The sequence below is a fragment of the Aotus nancymaae genome, unplaced genomic scaffold, assembly GCF_030222135.1.
Source record: "Aotus nancymaae isolate 86718 unplaced genomic scaffold, 86718_ANA_hifiasm-v0.15.2.pri h1tg000025l, whole genome shotgun sequence".
Taxonomy (NCBI): Eukaryota; Metazoa; Chordata; class Mammalia; order Primates; family Aotidae; genus Aotus; species Aotus nancymaae.
This window is the reverse complement of record NW_026988438.1, coordinates 1,811,588-1,832,516: the sequence shown is the minus strand read 5'-3', so window position 1 is coordinate 1,832,516 and position 20,929 is coordinate 1,811,588. Positions and strand designations below refer to the sequence as shown.

Genomic DNA, 20,929 nt, shown 5'->3' with positions numbered 1-20,929 from the left:
CAAGAATATATTCCCTGTCATTCCCTGTGATATTATATCATTAGTATCACAGCCAGCAAATCCTGAAACCTATGTAGCTATACCTCCTCCCTCCATGGAAAGATCCTTCAGGAAGGAACACAGTGGCATTAAAATATATCTACTTTCTCCTAATCTTGGGGTTAAGAGGAATAAAGATGAAGGGATTTACACCCACATTTCACTTTCAAGATCAACAAGGTTGCTTGTCATACTTTTTGCTACACTATCCTTATCTTCTTTCTTAGGAGCTTGCTCATACTATTCTTGTTTCCTAAAATGTCGTTCCTCTCTATCTATCCAATAACCCATTTCTGAAAACCAGTTTTGGTCTCAATTCGCTGAGGTTTTCATCAGCTACTCTGGTTCACTCTGTCTCCACATGACAAATTGCTCTCAGTACTACAGAAATGATCGTTTTATTTCTCTATGTTTCATGTGCCTTAATTTTGTCCTCCCACCCCACAGCTCTACAAAAAAAAAAAATGCTAAGACAGAGTCAAAGAATCTGTGTATACATCTTGGAACATAATAGCAACAACAATAACAACAGAGAAGTTAACATTTACTGAACACTTACTGTGTGCCAGATTATAGAGGCACAAGGTCAAGTGAGTTGCTAAAAATGTCATTTATTGGTGGGCAAATACTTTACTAAACGAATGTTTCACCCATATCATCTCATTTTCCCTGACAACTCTTGAGTCTGCCACAAGCATTAATATTACTATTTTACAGGGTAAAATAAAATTTTCTTTTAGATACACTGCAACTTAATTGTAGACACAGAATTATAATATAGACTTTCTGACACAGGCCAAGGCTGTCTGTCTTACACTGTAATATCTTATTTAAAGGAGGAATAAAAATACATGGGTTATCCATTATCCAGGATTCATCCCCTAAGGCTCTCATCTAATCCACACCCAAATTCCACAGAAAAGGAGAACGCAAGGGTGCTGAAGGAAAGTTTCCTTCCAAACTGGTACTGGAAAAACAGGTACTAATACTAAATAAAATGCTATCATTATGAAGTACTCTCACACGTGATATCATGTAATCCTAACAACCACCTGATAAAGAGATACAAGTTATCATCATCTCCAGACAAAAAATGTATGTGTTTTGTCCACTAAAGGCCAAGAGCTTAGTAAGTAATAGAGCTAAGCTCAAATCCACAACTTCAAACTCAAAACACAGATTATTTTCTTCCCCTCTTTATCCAAAATTAAGCACTTCATTTTACAGTGACGTTCTGTAATTAGTTCTGAATAAATACAAACACTATAAATCATGGGTTCTAAATGTTTTCTGAGTTCATAGGCAGGCCCCTTAAAAAATCAAATCTATGAAACCACTGGATAGGTTAAAAAAAAAAACCCATAGTTTTTTTCAGGCTTGTGGGCCCCTGTTAAGAGCCCTATAAAGGACTGTAAGTTAAAGAACAGAGGTCCTTATCAAATCTATGAAACCAATGGATAGATTAAAAAAAAAACACACACATACAGTTTTTTTCAGGCTTGTGGGCCCCTGTTAAGAGCCCTATAAAGGACTGTAAGTTAAAGAACAGAGGTTATTTATGCTCCTATCATATGCTTCACAGTACACAGCAGAGAGCACAGAATAAAGATTTTTAAAGTAAATGAATGATTGTAAACAGACCTAATTTTCTTGATATTGGCACTGGAAGGAAGTCATGGAGCCTCTGGTAAGTCGTATATTTTTTAAGTAATAGAAAAAGTCAATATAGGGAAGTCATTAACAGAGAACGAACAAACCAAAATTAATGAGTTACACTGCATGCTAAGAACTTCATTTGATAACCATTTTTTAGCCTCAAAGAAGCCTCTCAAGTAGTTATTATCTGTATTTTTTTAGTTTGCCAGAAACTTAAGGTAAATGGCCAAGCAAAGATATAAATTTAGATCAGTCTAGGATGGAAAACACCTGCTTTTTCATTAAGCTTGATAGCACTGAAGGTTTTCAAAAGAAAAAAGACTTAAGACATTAAGTGAAAAGAAAGGTGACTATGGAATCAAAAACAGAGAAAGTATTGCAATAACAGTAAAGAATAACAGGAAACTAAGATAAATAACCTAGATTATAAAATATTTAATTGGGTGAGAGAAAAAAAACAAACTTAAGAACAATTCGATTCTAATTCAAACTAACTCACTGGATAACATTAGACTAACCACTTTACCTTTCTGGGACTTAGCTACCTCGTCAGTAAAATTATGAGTGTTGGACAGCATAAAATCTTAAATTTCTAAATTCCTTCACAAGTTTCAAAACACTGTCACAGTTATTTCATTTCACTACACTAAGGAAAAACTTTGTTTTATTTACTGATGTATCCCCCAGCACCTAGTTGGTACAAAGTATGCCCAAAATGTTAATTAAGATGAAATTTGATCCATCAATTATCCTGAGAGGAATACAGAATAGGACAGGATTATTACACTTAATTTATGTATGAGAAAAACCAAGGTTCAGAGTGTAAAGACACTTGCTCACAGTCCCACAGGTAGAGGTGGAGCTAGAATGCAAACTCAAATTTTCAGATTACTAGTTCAAATCTCTTTCCAAGTCTAAATGTGTTACACATTTATATACACTTTTAAATACTCAGGCACAAGAATAATTAACTCAATTCTTACCCTTTAAAAGAAAAAAGACATCAGGATAGTGTTACTACAGAAATTAATAAATAAATATTTAGAAGAGTTATCTGAAAGAATATCTAACGATAATGTTGCATATGATATAAGAGATTAAATCCAAGCTCTGATTTTCTTTGATTATACCAATTATATTTTCTTACTTTCTGTGTTCCTCAGTGAGTCTACATCTATAATTCTGGCTGGCAACTTTGTAAACACTTGCTCCTAATCATGAAGGAGGAGGAATACAAATTTATCTCTATAACAATTATTGTTCAAACCATAAACCTTGTGGTAGGCTCCCAATAAGGTTGGGAAACACATCCCATTGCCTTTCCTCTAGAGAAAAGAGCCTAAAGGGTAGCATGAGCTGGAATTACCTAGCAGGGCAATCTGTGTGTGTGATGGTAGCAAAGTATTTTAATGGAAAAAAAAAAAAGTCAACAAACTCATCCAAACAAAAAATCTTTCTTTCAATAATAAATAATTGCTAAAACATAAGTATTCCCTTTCATATAATGTGGCCCATTAAAAGGCTTTCAAAAAGTTAGACATCGATGATGGCAAAAAAAAAAAAAAATCCTTCAAAAATAAAAATGAAAGTAAAGATAATTTAAACACGTGTGAAATAGCCTCCCATAAAAAAAAAAAAAATCCAAGTAGTTTGAGTACAACAATAGAGGCCAAAATACTTTCATCATATGGGAAGCAGTACATAGCTGGTCTGTAAAGTAAGAATTTTAGTTTATCTGACAGGAAAAGTTTCTTAAACTCACCAAAATATACTTCTTTTCTGAAAAATACAAACTTGAATATTCTCCACTGACTTATGTCTCTTCGGTCCATTCTTGTCCCCCTAGGAGGACTTCCAATAGCTATGTGCCATGATTAGGAGAAGAGTTAAGGCAAAACTATGTGGAGAAGAGCAGTTACACTGCAGCTAACCTATTTCCACAGCACTCACATAAAACAGAGGTCTAGGGAAGAGGGGGGAATAGTATCAACAAGTGGGGTAACAGATTTGAAAAGTCACCTGACTTGGACCCTAAAAAAAAAAATTACCACACAGCCTCAGCAGGGCTTAATCAAGATAAACATTCTGTAAAAACCTCAAATCTGGGGTAATTTAAAGGTTTTAAAGGCTATAGTTCTAAAATCTTGGCGTTATCCCACAATAATAATCTGTTGTCCTACTTACCTTTTAATAAACAATTCCTCCCCTTAAAAGTTATTTTCCTTACTGGTACAGACTATACATCTAAATTTTTCTGCATAAATACAATGCGGTGCCCTTACCTAGTAGCAAACTGAATGAGTGCATTTTGAAGAGTCTGCCTAATTTCAAGAAGAAAAGATTCATCATCACTGAGTGTATAATACCAATACTGGACATAATCCCTCAAGGAAAACTGGATAACCTGTAACAAAAATATTGGGGGAAAAAATTACAACTTTTTAAGATTTAAAAAGATACAGTGATAAACTTAAAAAGTATGCTGTATCTGTCAATTTATATTTACTCTCTACATATTAATTTATGGTGGTAAATGCCTGTCTTCATTACAAAAGCATCGACATGCTAAAAACCATTTGAAACATTTTTAAATTATTCTGGTATCCCAACTTACCTACTGCCTAGATAAAAAAAAAAAAAATTAGGTCGGGAGTGGTGGCTCACATCTATAATTCCAGCAATTTGGGAGGCCGAGGCGGGTGGATCACGAGGTCAAGATATCAAGACCATCCTGGCCAACATGATGAAACCCCATCTCTACTAAAAATACAGAAATTAACCAGGTATGGTGGCATGCACCTGTAGTCCCAGCTCCTCGGGAGGCTGAGGCAGGAAAATCACTTGAATCTGGGAGGCGGAGGTTGCAGTGAGCCAAGATCGTGCCACTACACTCCAGCCTGGTGACAGAGTGAGACTCCTTATCAAAAAGAAAAAGAATTAAAACACTATCTATGGCTAAGGCCCCCATAAATGCCGGTAAAGACAGAGTTTGCAGAAATAAAATAAACTTTCCACACTATAATCTAATAAATCAATCAATCAGTTTAATGAAATGAGATGTAAAATAATAAAGAATGTAATTCCAAAAAACCCCAATTTTTTAAAGATTATATCATCAGCTCCATTGCAGTCTATTTATAAAAATGATACAGGACTTCATTTAATTTTACTAATACCTTTGATACTGCCAACAGTATTTAGACAATAAATAGTAAATATACAACCTCAATGTATAATTTTTACAAACCAGATAAACTAAATTTTAGTAATAAATTTTAAATTCTAAAGTACACATTTTTATAATAATCATATAATCAAACAAACATCAGTGAAAAATATTTCAGGGGGCATAGTTTCTTACCTCTCTCTAATTTTTTAATGTTTTTGGATCCAATATTTCATTTCCAATTTTAAAAGGTAATAAAACCAGTAGGAAAAAAACAGTGTAATTTACCACATCACTAAGTTTATTCATCAACAAAAGATAACACTTTAACTGTAAAATTTTAAGAAACACTATCAAATACGTCACTAAAAACATTTTTCTAAATGCAAATTCAATCAAAAGGCTTTTAAATAAAGTAAACCACCTCATTAAAAGTGAGTTAATAAATAAGAAAGCATCTTCACATATAAAATTTGAGGATAACATTATGAAATTCCAGGATATGATTTAAAGAGCAAAAAGTGTTTCTTGGTATCTTCAAGAGAAATACACCTAGCACACAATCTATGAAATTCAAATACCACAAGCTGAAACTCACTTGCTGGAGAGGTTCATCAATTATATTGGCACCGGTCAATCTTCTATCAATCTTAATAGTCCTGGCTTCCCGTTTCATTTCTTCTAAGCACTTAAAGAAAATCATAACATCTTACTGCGTAGTTTTTTAATCTAACATCTCACCAGTTTAATTCCAATTGAATACTGAAGGTAATATCCCTTCACTATCCTCAAATCAATAACCTTATTTCAGGTGCTAGTATAAGCCAAACGCTAATTCTCAAGGTAACAAAACTAGATACTCCCCAAAAACTATTATCCTCAAAAATTCAATTAAATCAGCAAACATTATTTAGAATGTGGGAAAACTGCAAATGCATAGTTATGCTGCTGCCATATTTCAACAAAACTTTACAACTACAAAATTAGTATTTCATGTGAGTCAAACTGTCTTTATTGGACACTCTCGCTCTTTCCCCTACCATTTCTCAGTCCAAAACAGTATACCAGCTGCCAAATAATTGTATTTTTAAACTGATTTTATTTAGGGATACTTTTTGGCAACTTAAGAAAACGTATTTCTCTACTTTTTAGTGTTCAGAAAGATCAGTGGCCTGAAAATTAGGTGAAAGGTAGTGAGAGACTACTAAAAAAAAAAAACCATAAATATATATAAATATAGAGATATAGACATAGATATCTACATTAAAAATACATGCTTCAGGTTATAATATGAAATCAATGAAATTTTTTTTATAAAACATACTTATAAATTGTATTTTAGAAATAAAAATCAAACCCACAGTTTTTATACCATCTATTAAAAAATGGATTATAGAAGACCTAACCAGTCTTGAATATAATTTATTACTGTTAATGATCTTAATTCTTAAAATATTTCCTGTCCTCGGTATATACTATTCAAATGAATGTACACTATAAATAGCTAAGAAATGGTTCAAAAAAGAAAAGGTTAATTTCCTAAGACCTGTAAGCAAAGTAAAAACATATGTATTAATGTGAGTCCTAAAGGAGAGAAAAGTTTCAGATTATAAATGTTTAAATATTAATATCAATATAAAAGTCATTGGAATAGAGTGAAATTCTTCTATTAAAGTAATGTAAAATCATATTGGACATTATTTAACTCTACATCTTCTGCATCTTAGCATAAAACACACAAGTCAATAACTGTAAAGAAAGCTGTTACTAGCATCAACTCCAAGCCATTTGCCTGTCTTAATACAAAATAAGGCCACCCCAATCACATAAGAATTGAAGATACTACAAATCTGAAGCCTATACAAATCCAATTTTATTTATAGAGTATGATCCTAAAAAAATAAGAGCATAGCACCAATGAAGATGATAAAAATTAGGCCTGAATTATTAAATTTATAGATGCTGCATAATCTAATTATAAGCTACATTCTTAAAAGTGATGAAAAGTATCCATTTTTTCCCTCTGGTAACTCTGCAATTTATTTCATTCAAACCAAAATATTCATTGACATTCTTACAAATCATATGCATGATGCTCTGAAATTCTATGATAAGTTAGCAGGAAAAATACCCAAACTAAACTAACCAATTTATTTTTCTCAAGTTTGTATTCCTACTTTTTAAATCTAACACTAAGGAAATTTTTAAGATGGCCTTTAAAAATATATTTCCCAAGTATAATTAGACAATCTCCCATTAATTTCCTGTGAGCATTAGTGAATTATAGGAAAATTTGTCAAGCTATATACTCTATTGTCATTGCAAAGAACTGGACTTTGAGGTTTCATATTCCCTCAAACTATTTACCTTAGGAACCCCAGTTGATGTTGGAGGAAGAAATGAGTGTTCACACTGTTCTAGGTACTTCTCTGAGTTTGTTTTTCCAAACAGGAGAGTAACCACCAAACCCCTAGAAAGAAAAATTTATCACAAATTTAAAAACAAAATTTTCCTATAATTTAATGAATCTACTACAAAGAATATTTTTCGGAGTTCATAGATGGCTTATCATTCACTAAAAAGTCAATTTGTGACTTTGGCAAAGCAAGAAATTGACAGATTTTATTAGTTTCTGAAGTTTAAAACAACTATAAACATTTTGTGAATTACACAATTAATACCTTCTAAAGTTTTAATCCAATATATTTCCTAAAGAATCTTAAGTGACATTTTCAAACTTAAGAAAAATCAGCCCTCATTAAACAAGTAGGCTAGCTAATAACCATGGATAAAGACAAATGAGAACTAAATCGGTAGCTAAATGACCAAATTCTATAGTTCTGTTAACCAATTAACATGAGGTATTATATTTCGATAACTTGCCAGTATGAATATAGAATAAACAAATAAAGGCTACTCAGGGAAAAAATAATCAAATCTATGATTTGTTTAAAATAAGGCTGGAATAAGGAAAATATAAATGTATCCCAAAAAGGTTAATTATTTTTTAAAATAATTACAAGATCCAGGAAGATATATTGTGATGTAGAACTATTTCACTCTAAGTATTAACTAAATATTATTAGTATTTCATACATTTAAAATTTACCGATAAAGCAAAGTGCTGGAAATCCATCAAAAAATTTTAATCTTATAGTAATCTTATAATGATTCAAAGACTGTAATGACAGGAAGGGAACAGTAAAAAATTACATACTGTCAGTCTCAACTACTGAAAGGAAGATTACCAAAGTCTTCCATTTTTTGTGGCTACCTGCCCTCTCACTAGTCTTCAGTACAAGTATCACAAAGTAGGGGTTGAGGGTAGAGAACATAAATAAAGTCAAATCAGTTTATGTCATTAATTCTGCTTCTGTTTTTTTTGTAAAAGGCTGGTCTCAGAATTACTGCTAAATTTCATCTATCTGTGTTATAGCTGATATTAAGATTCAAGTTGGCCTGATATTTCAATTTTGCCTGGTTATTAAGCATATTTACAGACACAATAAAATGTTTACATTAACACCGTGTTATTAAAAACATTATCAAGAAACAGACTAAGACATTAACTTTTGCCCACAAGTGTATAACAAAAGGAAGAAAAGATAAAGAGCCATCTGATTTTAAAGAAATCTAAATAGTAGTTTCAGCTGTAAAGTTTAATAATTTAAATTTCAGTAGAGTACAATAAATAATTCTATAACCCAACTAATATAACAGAACACCACAAAACGACCATAATACGGCACTGACACTACCCTACGTATCACCACAAAACGACCATACTACGGCACTGACAGTACCCTACGTATCACCACAAAACGACCATACTACGGCACTGACAGTACCCTACGTATCACCACAAAACGACCATACTACGGCACTGACAGTACCCTACGTATCACCACAAAACGACCATACTACGGCACTGACAGTACCCTACGTATCACCACAAAACGACCATACTACGGCACTGACAGTACCCTACGTATCACCACAAAACGACCATACTACGGCACTGACAGTACCCTACGTATCACCACAAAACGACCATACTACGGCACTGACAGTACCCTACGTATCACCACAAAACGACCATACTACGGCACTGACAGTACCCTACGTATCACCACAAAACGACCATACTACGGCACTGACAGTACCCTACGTATCACCACAAAACGACCATACTACGGCACTGACAGTACCCTACGTATCACCACAAAACGACCATACTACGGCACTGACAGTACCCTACGTATCACCACAAAACGACCATACTACGGCACTGACAGTACCCTACGTATCACCACAAAACGACCATACTACGGCACTGACAGTACCCTACGTATCACCACAAAACGACCATACTACGGCACTGACAGTACCCTACGTATCACCACAAAACGACCATACTACGGCACTGACAGTACCCTACGTATCACCACAAAACGACCATACTACGGCACTGACAGAACCCTACGTATCACCACAAAACGACCATACTACGGCACTGACAGTACCCTACGTATCACCACAAAACGACCATACTACGGCACTGACAGTACCCTACGTATCACCACAAAACGACCATACTACGGCACTGACAGTACCCTACGTATCACCACAAAACGACCATACTACGGCACTGACAGTACCCTACGTATCACCACAAAATGACCATACTACAGCACTGACAGTACCCTACGTATCACCACAAAATGACCATAATACGGCACTGACAGTATCCTACGTATCCTACAACAACGAAAAATCCCCATGTGCTTTTTTTTCCAAAAGCATTCTTCATATTAAAAAAAAGAACGGGGCTTAACTTTGACTATAAGCAAAACATATACATTATCAACACTTTAAAGGGTAAACTGCAGAACTTAAAAACTTTTATTAGCAAAAAAAAAAAAAGAGAGAGAGAGAGAGGGTTCCACAGACCCTACCATGTGACTCAATATTGTCTAAAGAGTCTTTTAGTACAAACTGTCCTCTAGTATCCCACCTTACCTCCAAATTCTTGCAAAATTTGTAAGCATCCGAAAGATTTTTTGAAATTATTCCTTGATAAATTATAACATTCAAAAAAGGAGTAACAAAGGTTCTCATTATTTTAAAAATGAATAAACTTTGTGCAGAATCTGATGGTGGTGGTTTTTTTTCGAAGACTTAAAAATTTTAAAAATGAATACACTGATCACTCTTCTCTTTTTCCCAAATCTTATTTGGAGCAGTTGAGTAAAAAAGGAGTAATTCTTCACTTATCCACCTTCCAAGGGCTCCTACCTTAGCCTACAAAGCTGCAATATTCTCCCTTTAAAGTATTAGGGAATACTCTGAAATCCTTTTCCTTCACTCTTACAAGGGCTAATTCAATTCGTGAAATTAGAAGAAATTTCTACCTTTCAAAAAAAAAAAGTCAAGACAAGTAATTTCCTTTCTAATCAATAAATGCAGCCTTGACTCTGAGAAGGAGAGGTACAACCATGTCACTATTTAGCCATGCTGTGGCCTTAACAGCAACTGAGGAGTGTAATTTGGAAACCCATTTGGCTGCAGATCTGTATTATCTTCAATCATCTTTATCATCAATAAAGATACTCTGAACTCTCTGGCTGATATAAGTTTAAATGTTTCAGTACACAGTATCATATCTAGGCCATTAATATGAAAATACTAAATCTAACATAAAATATAGTTTTACGGAGAGTCCTTGATGTAGCTGCTCATTTATTCTCACTTGTTCAAGTGTATGCTCCCAATATATAACATGTCTATCAAATCTGTACCCCCAAAAGAGCGATAGATATATTTAGAAACTACCCCTTCAGTGTCTTATAGTTTCTCAAGCTACTGTTTGTATATACTATTCAATTTAGCTAAATACTCTAAATCTATAGGCTCAAACAACTCCTCCAAATATCTGGGGTCTCAAAAGATTGTTCAGAAAGAAATCAGTGTTCATTTCACAACTAATTACACAAATATATCGTATAAACATACATACACACACATTAACAACAAAATACTCATTTCAACTAAGTTGCCTTGGTGACAGTGTCTAAATAACAAACATCCCTTGTCTATACATTTTCTAGTATTTCCTTGTAATTCATGTCTGACACCAAATGCTCTGCATACAAAGCTACAATAAATTATGACTGAAACCTCTCTTGTACAGATTTATCAACTTAAGGGAAAATGTAAACATAAACCAAATAATTATAAAGAGAAAACCACAAAATCAGGTATTTGAATTTTCTAGACCAAAATGACAACATTCATTAAAGGAAAAAATTAACATTATTGTTTGAAGTCCAATCAATAAAACAATTTCTAGAAAGTAAAACTCATGTTATTCTCAATTTAACTTACTTAACATAATGTAAAAAGATTTTCAACTTTAAAGGAGAAATAACACCAAAAAAAAACTGAAAAATCTTAAAGATTTTTAAATATTAAAACTACATAGTATCACCAAAAACATAGTTCATACCTTTAGAAATGGACATTTTATCATTCAAGGACTACCTGTATTTCTGATACAAATAATCACAATCACTGTTTTTATTTGTACAGGTATCTTCATAACTTCAGAAAAAGCAATTTATTAAAAATGGCATTCACAAATAAATCTTACTCTTGTTTCTCACAGTCATTGGTTTCCATTTGAACAAGATATGACACATGAATTGTAAAATTATAATTGAGTATACTTACCCACCCACAAAGCAGAGGATATAAAATGTCAAATAAAATATTACAAAGGGTCCAAAGGTTATTAGAAACAGGACAATGCCAAGGCTTCCCCATCCCCATATGGATAGACTGGCCTGAAATAAAGCAAAAAGGTAAGTAAATAACTAAATAGTTCTCCATATGAATTAGAAAAGAACCAACAAAACTTCTACATAGTTTTAAGTTTCTTCTTGTAAACATTTATGGTTTACAAGTTATTTCAGTAACTTTTGAAAATGTGAAGCGTACACTTGAAAATTTATCTTCAAAAAACAATATACACAATCTATATACAGAGAGATTTATAGAGCATCTACAATTAATTTTTTAAAAAATGCTAATGATAATGCAAAGGTATAGGACAGAAACAGCTACACAAACTGTTAAATAAAATTCTGGCATGAGAAATACAACAAAGTATATATAAAAAACATTTTTATATTTATATTTACAAACATATATATAAAGGATAAGTAGGCTACAAAGTTATACTTATTTAGAATATTTCAACTTGAAACTAAGTCCCAATATAACTACAGAATAAGCAGACATTTTTTTAGAAATTTAAATTTCAAGGTTAAGAAATTCTTATCTCATTGAAAATCGTGATATTATTTTACTCAAATTATGTGTAGAAACTCATACAATTATAATTAGAAAAGCTCCAACTTCCAGTTACCAAAATTTACTATGAGCTCAACAAAACATCACCAGAAAGAATTCGTCCATTAAAAAAAAACTATTTCATGCAGAATTATACTGTTTTAGCCAATAAAAAAATACTTCTTTTATTAAAGGCAAACTGGATTTTGTCAATTTAAGTCATTATAAATAAATACATGTATTCAATTCAACAAGTTCCTATATCCATTCGCCTTGCACTGTGAGGTAGTACACAAAGGAACATTTGTCCCGTTCACGCCATCAAGGAACATAGAGAAGAATGTCCTATAGGAATTAAACAATTAGACACTGAACCAAAAGAAAATAATAGAAAGCATTATAAGACGCTACACTAAACAAAATTAATGACCAAAAAACTATAGAACAGACAGTAAGTGCTGTGAATTATGAAAGAAAGGAGGGTTTTATGTATTCATTCATTCACTCACTCACTCACTCACCAGTCACTGACTGCTTCCTCTGTGCCAAGCACAGTTCAAGGTACTGGGGATACCACAAGGGAACAAAACATACCCTCATAAATCTACATTCTAGTAAGGGGAACACAAACATACCCTCATAAGTTCACATAACTTCATTAGTTTACATTCCAGAAGCGGGGAAAAAGAAAATTAACTAAGTAAATATATAGTTATATCACATGGGGATAAGTGCTATGGAGAAAAATAAAGCAACTATATAGGGCTAGTCTAAGCAACTCCAAACGATTAGATGACAAATGAACAGAAATCCTGGACAACATTTATTTAGGGAGACATAAAATACTGAGTCTTTCTATCCCAAAATGATATTTTTTCCTATTGATCATATCCTCTTTCATGTCCCTCAGAGCTATACTCTTACTTACTCATGTAATTAAGAAAAACACTCATGTGTTTTCTTAATCCTTGTTCCACATCCTGGCCACTTTTCTCTTTTAACCAAAGGACAGAATGCCTGCTAATGAAGTTTCTGCTCTGCTTCCATGCTCTCTCCTCTCTGTATCAGGAGGGAATACTATTTCACCTATAGAAGTGTCCTCTGACTTCCTTCTAAGAGCTGATAAGACACATTTATTCAAAACAAAGTACAGAGTCACTAAGTTCCTCTGATAATACTTTGCTGAAGTTCCTGATCCACACTACAATATGGCATGCCACTCTCTCCTGGCCTGTATGTACAGCTTCCACTGAGAAGTCTGCTGCCAAATGTACTGGAGCACCATTGCATGTTATTTGTTTCTTTTTCTCTTGGTTTTAGGATCCTTTCTTCATCCTTGATCTTTGAGGTATCTTGTATCTTGAGGCAGTCTTGGGTTAAATCTGCTTGGTGTTCAATAACCTTCTTGTATTTGAATACTGACATCATTTGCTAGGTTTGGGAGGTTCTCTGTTATTATCTATTTGAATAAATGTTCTACCTCTAACCCTCTATCTTCTCTTTAAGGACAATAACTCTCATATTTGCCCTTTTGAGGCTATTTTCTAGATCGTGTAGTTGTACCTCATTCTTTCTTATTCTTTTTTCTCCTGTGTATTTTCAATTAGCCTGTCTTCAAGTTCACTCATTCCTTCTTCTGCTTGACAAATTCTGTTAAGAAATTCTGATGCATTCTTCAGTAGGTCAACTGCATTTTTCAACTTCAGGACTTTTGCTTAATTCTTTTTAATTAATTCAATCTCTTTGTTATATTCATCTGATAAGATTCTTTATTCCTTCTCTGTATTATCTTGAATTTTGCTATATTTCCTCAAAACAATTATTTTGATTTCTCCACCCAAGAGGATACGTATCTGTCTCCAGGATTGGTCTGTGGTATCTTCTTAAGTTCACTGGGTGAGGTCAATGTTTTCCTGGATGGTCTTGATGCTTGTGGATGTTCACTGATGTCTGGACACTGAAGAGTTAGGCATTTATTGTAGTCTTTGCAGTCTGGGCTTGTTTGTGCCAGTCCTTCTTGAGAAGGCTTTCCAGGTATTTTGAAAAAACTTGGGTGTCAGGATCTATGTTTCTAGTCACTGTAGCCATATATATATTAGGGGCAACCTAAGCCTACTAATGTTGTGGCTCTAAAAGGCTTGTGGTATTGCCTTCATGGTCCTGAATAAGATGTCGAAGAATTATCTAAACTACCACACAGAGAATCTTGTTCTCTTCCCTTTCATTCTTCCAAACAAATGGAGTCTCTCTCTCTCTGCTAAGTTGTATGGAGCTGGGGGAGGTCCACTGTGACTGCACTGGATTAGACCTGAAGTCAACAAAGCACTGGGTCAAACCCGAGACCTGTGGTAACCATGGCCTGGTCACTGCCTATGTTCACTTGAGGCCCTAGGGGTCTACAATCTGCAGGTAGTAAAGCCAAATAGGCTTGTGTCCTTCCCTTCAGGGTGGCAAGTTTCTCATTCCTGAGCAGGTCAAGAGATGCTGGCTGGAAGCCAGGGCCTGGATGTGGAAACCTCAGGAATCTACCTGCTGCTCTACTCTACTGCAGGTGAGCTAGCACTCAAGCCACAAGATGATGTCCTTCCCATTCTTCCCTCCACTTACCACAAGCACAGGAGTCTGGCCCCACGGAAAGCACAGTCCCAGGCCCATGGCAAGTACTGCCTGGCTACCAATATTCATTCAAGAACCAAGAGCTCTTCTGTAAGCTGTGGTGAATGGGACTCTCCCTTCAGGGCAGTGGGCTCCCCTCTGGTTCAGGGTAGGCCCAGAGATGCTATACAAGAGCTAAGACCTAGAATCACGGACCCCAAGGGCCCATCTGGTGCTGTATCCCTCTGTAACCAAGCTGGTATCTAAGCTGCAAGACAAAGTCCCCTCAACTCTTCCCTCTCCTTTTCTCAAGCAGAAGTCCCTCTTCATAGTCACCACAACTGGAAATGTACTGGGTCACACCTAAAGCCAGCACTGCATTACCCAATGCAAATGTCTCTGAATCTCACCCAAGGCCCATGCAAAGTACTGCCTGGGTACCACTGCTGGTTATTCAGGGCCCAAGAGCTCTTTAGTCAGCAGGTAATAAATCCTGCCAGGACTAGGCCATTCCCTTCAAAGCAGTAGGCTCCCTTCTGGCAAGGGTGTGTCTAGAAATGCTGTCTGGGAGCTAGGGCCTGAAACAGGGGCCTCAGGACTCTGTGGTACCTGGTACCCTGTCCTACTGTGGCTAAGCTGGTATCCAAGCTGCAAGACAGAATCCTCTTCACTCTTCCCTCTCCTCTTCTCAAGCAGAGGGAAGGAGTCTTTCCCAGAGCTGCAAGCTGCACTACTTGGGGTAGGAGGAAGGGTGGCACAAGCGCTCCCTTTGCCGCCCCAGCTGATGTCTCACTCGGTGGTGTGGTGGCTCCAAACCCAGCATATGGTGCTATAAAGGTTGGGGACCGCTGCTTTAATATATTACCATTTTCTTTGCTAAATGTAATAATCGACGCTGAAATATCCATGCTGGCTGGTCTCAGAATCACTCACAACTGTGAGCTGGAAGAAACCCTCAAGATCATCTACTATAATACTTCTCAAACTTTAAGGGTATTAAATACAGTTTGTTAAAATGCAGATTATGATCCAGTGTGTCTGGGATACGGCCTATAGTTCTTTCATTTCTAACAAGCTATCAAAACTATTAGAAGGTAGCGGCATAGTGCTCAAAAACTACAGACTCAGGACTAACTGCATTCAAGTCTTACCTTTACTATTAGTTGTGTAACCACTACACGCCTTCGTTTATTTCCTCACCTGTGTCATGTAGTTACTGCAGGGAGTAAATGAGTTCACAGTCCAATGGTCAACTTTGGCTTAATCACTATTATTATTCAAAGTGAAGCAATAAAAAAAGTTTTTAAAATTGCTAAGATTTGATCCTCAGCAAATTTTGACTCTTCAACCCATAAAATGTCAGCTGACAACTGCCTTAAAAGTCACAGTAAGAAAACAATGCTAATAACATATATGAATGCTTTTATCTAAATATTAATCAGCTTAATATGCCAAGAAAGTAGCCAGAAAACTACCTGCAATAAATGAATATAATAAATTCCTGGCCTGAAAATCAATTTATTCATGTATCTTCTAAATAAATAATGGAAAAAAATTGAGTTTCAAAGGGTATCTACTTATTAGCCTGCCCAGATAATCTACCTTCCTTCCAATGACTGCTCCTTCCATGATTGGTTTGAACTCAGGGACATGAAAAGACATTAAAAATGACCTCTCCTTCCACGATTCTGAGAATTAAAAAATGTCAATGCAAACAACACACATGCATCCTGAAAACAGAAAGGAAGTAGAAATAATTTATCTTGTGATATTTTCTGCCTATCAAGGCATACTGATATTTATCTCATTTGATTCTCAAGATATTTATGATATGAAAGATAGCATAATATGGTACTTACAGTCAGAAATTACAGATTCCAGTTTGCCAGTAACTCTCTGTATAACCTTTGCAAAATCACCAAACCTCTCTTTGATCCAGAATACTCATCAGCATCATGAAGGGGCTGAGCTGTGATATCATCTCTCAAGTCTAGCGGTAGCAGACTGGTCCAGTAACTTTATTCACAATCACATAACTAATTCAGTGCTTAATTTAGGCCAAGATTATCAGTGCCTAATTCAGCTAATTCAGGCGTAGATTATCCTGGTTCAAGTGGAGAGTGGGGGTTAAGTGGAAAATGCTGTTTTCCATCAGCTGTTTTATACCAGCTATCTTAGAACAGACTGTCAGAAATACCATAGAAAGGAACTTGGACTCTGAGATGAATCTCACTAGAATGGGTCAACCCCTCTCCAAGGTATATTCAGCCGGTATATTCAAATACATTATATGGCATTGGGCTGCCAAACAGATAGGGCTAAGAATCTTACGGCTGATACTACTTCAGTGCCAACTTGGGTCACAGAAATTATATATATAGTCCTACAATAAAAATAAGTAGTCTTATAACAAGTACAGACTGTTTTCCTCCCACCTTATTGTATCCACATTAAGCTGAACATTCTTCTCCAGGTTACTTCAATAGAATGTGTTCCTGATGTGGAAACTTTTCTCATTCAACATCGTATAATAATTTAACCAAGGCCAAGTACACAGAAGTTTCTCATCAAGTATGAAAATTACTAACTAGGTAAGTGAAGTGAGGGAAGAAACAGAAAAAAGAAAAAAAAGGGGAGACCAAAGGAAAGGGAGAGAAGAAAGTGAAAAGGCAAAGGACCTTAAATTCAAGTGCTCCTCCTCAGTCTCACCCAATGGCTTCAGACACAATGTTACATACTCTTACCACTGCAACCCACACCAACATCCCATCCTCAAAAAAAAAAAAAAAAAAAAAAATTTTGGTAGCTTGGGCCTTGTTCTCCCCTGGGACTCATGTACAGAAATACTGTCCTTCTGATTGCTCAACAGACCCTGATGCCAACCTGCATCAGTATTTCCTTTTCAGGGAGTAGTTACACATGAATCATCAATACATTTGTTGGGTCAACTGGTCCCAAACAGAAATATTCTTTTCCACTCACATCTATTTAAGGTACCTAGTATATCCTTAAAGACTGGAGATATGGTAAAAGTTTTCAATTCAGCTGTGAGACAGCAGGGTAGAGGGCCTGTAGAAAGAATAGATACCTCAATCAACTACTCTTGTCTCTAAGCTGGCTAACTGGCCAGCAGGCAAAACGATGACTACTGGTCACCTATGCAGTTTTTCCTCCCTCTCCCAACTGAAAGTGCCCACAATAATTGAGGTTATACATACACCCCTGTGTATTTTCAGTTCTTTGGTAATAGAACCTATCTCCTTTATGATATAAGTATACTTTTCAACTGCATACATTTTCAAGAATGAATTACATACATATATGTACGTCTCTATCTAAACATATCTTTTTTTATTAAAGCAGTAAATATAAAATACTATACTACATGCTAATAGTAGACTACAAACATCCAATGATAAAGAAAATACAAGACAGCAAGCTATATGGATTCAGTGATTTTTAAAACTAGATTATATAAATTACAAAATGCCTGAACACAGTTTAAAACAATAGCAGATATATTCATAATATGTATTACTTATTCAAGACACAAACAGATTGGTTGCCGCCCCACAGTTCATAGACTGGCAATCACTGAATTTGGAAGAAGCAACCACAGAATTAAAATAATCAAAAGACTATTTACTGAATGCTTTCCCTGATACAATAAGAACAGTAACAGTATTTAAACCATGGGTTGATGGGGCTGCATAGCAAAGAATAATTCTGCCAAGCTTCCAGCAAATATTCAAAGTTTCCAATTACAAAACTACTAAAGATTCCTCAATTTCTGATAAAAGGTCTAGTTATATGACCAAGGCTGAAACAAATTAATCAAAGGAACTTTTTAGAAACTAAACTTTTCTGGCTGTACATGTTTTTATACCTTAACAACTTTCTATAATAAAAAAAATTTTAATTTTAAATTTCACCTTCAATTTTCACCAAAAAGGAAACACTACATTCTTTTATTTTTAGACTGTTAGTATTTGAAAAAGAAAAAACATTTACTTCCTTTTGTTTCCGTTTGACAGATAAATGGTACTTTAAATTCGTTTAGGAATGGGATTGATTGTATATACTATGTATCACAGAAAAAGGAAGAGTATTGCCTTAAAAATAATTGAAAGCAAAAATAATTGAAATAATTTAAATAAATGGATGTAAACACTTCAAGTTTTTGAGTTCAGGAGATCATAAAGATTCTTCTTGAAAACTCCATTGACCATCTTTGAACAATGCTAAAAATTCCATTTGGAGGACTAGATGATTCCAATTCTAGAGCAGGAAATAAGTTTAAGATAAACCTGGAACAACACAAAGCTACCAAAGACTACTAAGAATATGTCAAGAGGACTCAGGAGACAACCTGAAGAGGCACCAACTGGCTAGAGATGAAAGGAGCAAGAATGTTAGCTCAATGGATTTAAACACTTCAAATTTTTGAGTTTTAGAGATCATAAAGATTCTTCTTAAAACTCCATTGATCATATTTGAACAATACTAAATAGCCAAGTCAGAATTCTGAAAAGTAGTTGAGAATTAAGCATTTATCAAGGTAATCAGGGAGTTGATAAAAATCCAGATTCTCTTTAAAGTAGTATTCCACACAATAAAGAAGAAATGATAGAATTAGAGTATCACCATATGACAATCCTTAATGAATTAAGAGTCTAGTGATAACCTACTTGGTACTACCACTTTGAGGTGGGGGGAGAAAGCACACGTGCGAGTGTGCACAGACATTATACACCTCATGAAAGAAAAATGCTCACCACTATTTATGAAAGAATTTTGATGGAAAAAAAAAATCAAACCTAAATCTAAGAAATGCAGAAGACTGAGAAAATGTTTCACTACACTTATCTAAGCAAAACTTAAACTTTGGATAACACTAAAGTGCAAAGACCTAGTTACTTCAACAAATGAGGACATGGTGGAAAAAGAGTTGAAGAAAAGGAGTTTGGTGGAACCTACGGAGTAAACTGCAATGTGTAAAACTTATTCAAATGGATTTTAGCAAAAATACAGTGGAAGAAGAACAAAGAGGAGGAGGAGAGTAAGAAGGGAGAAGAGGAGGGTGAGGAGGAAAAGGAGAAGAAATGCAGTGACATTTTCTGAATATCTGATGATATTAACATAGTGCATTTTTTGCTGGCCTAATGGTACTATGGTTGTTTTTAGCCAAGCGTGGTGACTCACACCTGTAATCCCAACACTGGAAGGCCAAGATGGGTGGGATCACGTCAGCCCAGGAGTTCAGGACCTGTCTGAGCAATATGGTGAAACCCTGTCTCTACCAAAAAATTCAAAAATTGGCCAGGTATGGTAGTGTACACCTGTAATCTCAGCTACTCAGTAAGGTGAGGTGGGAGGATTGCTTGAGCCTGAGATGTCGAGGGTGCAGTGAGCCGAGATCACGCCACCGCACTCTAGGCTGGGTGCCAGAGCCACACCTATCTCAAAAAAAAAAAAAGGCCCTTACATTTTAGAATGAATTATCAAATACTTACAGATGAAATCGCGTATTTGGAATTTGCTTTGAAATAATTCTGGAAGCATAGAGTAGAGAAAAAGTGAAAAAGGATATAGATGAAATATAATTGGCCATGAATTAATAAATATTTCAGCAGGTCATGGGCACAAGGAATTTGTTATTCTATTTTTAATGTTTGAAGTTTTTCATTAACCTTTTAAAAAAAAAAAATCATAAAATTCACTTGGACAGTAAATGCACTTCCATTTCTTAAGTATCCACCACAGAGAAATAAATAGCCCATAAGCATGATATGTTTATAAACCAGGACACTAATGTAGAATTAAAATTTCCTACAATTATAGTGGAACAACATATGCATGGCACTTCAATTAAGAAAAAAATTACTTTAAATATGAAACTAAGTAATGAGCTTTAATATTCTATTTTATGTGTGGGTATGCATACATTTGACACAAAAACTACTGTCCTTCAACCCAATTATTTTGGAGGGTTCATACTGATTCTATTGTTATTAGGTGGGTATGTGTTAAGCCTTAATGATACAAAGATGAATAAGGCAGTTTCTGCCCCATTATGCTCAGAAGCTAAAAAGGTAAAATATACATGCAATGATAACGTAAGTG

The 20,929-nt window shown here is 34.9% G+C and overlaps 1 protein-coding gene across 5 annotated transcripts in view; it reads right to left on the bottom strand.

The window, feature by feature from the left end:
- Positions 1-20,929, bottom strand: part of SNX13 (sorting nexin 13) — a 133,698-nt gene that overhangs the window by 80,597 nt on the left and 32,172 nt on the right. For 4 of the 5 annotated variants that reach the window (XM_021674181.2, XM_012450686.2, XM_012450687.2 and 1 more), the window contains exons 2-5: positions 11,591-11,703; positions 7,229-7,331; positions 5,460-5,549; positions 3,978-4,099 (exon numbers count right to left, since the gene is read on the bottom strand). In XM_021674181.2, coding sequence (XP_021529856.1) covers positions 3,978-4,074 — 97 coding nt within the window. In that variant the 5' untranslated portion in view covers positions 4,075-4,099; positions 5,460-5,549; positions 7,229-7,331; positions 11,591-11,703. Of the gene's footprint in view, positions 1-3,977; positions 4,100-5,459; positions 5,550-7,228; positions 7,332-11,590; positions 11,704-20,929 lie in introns of those variants that run through there. The other variant, XM_021674180.2, reaches the window with a different exon arrangement.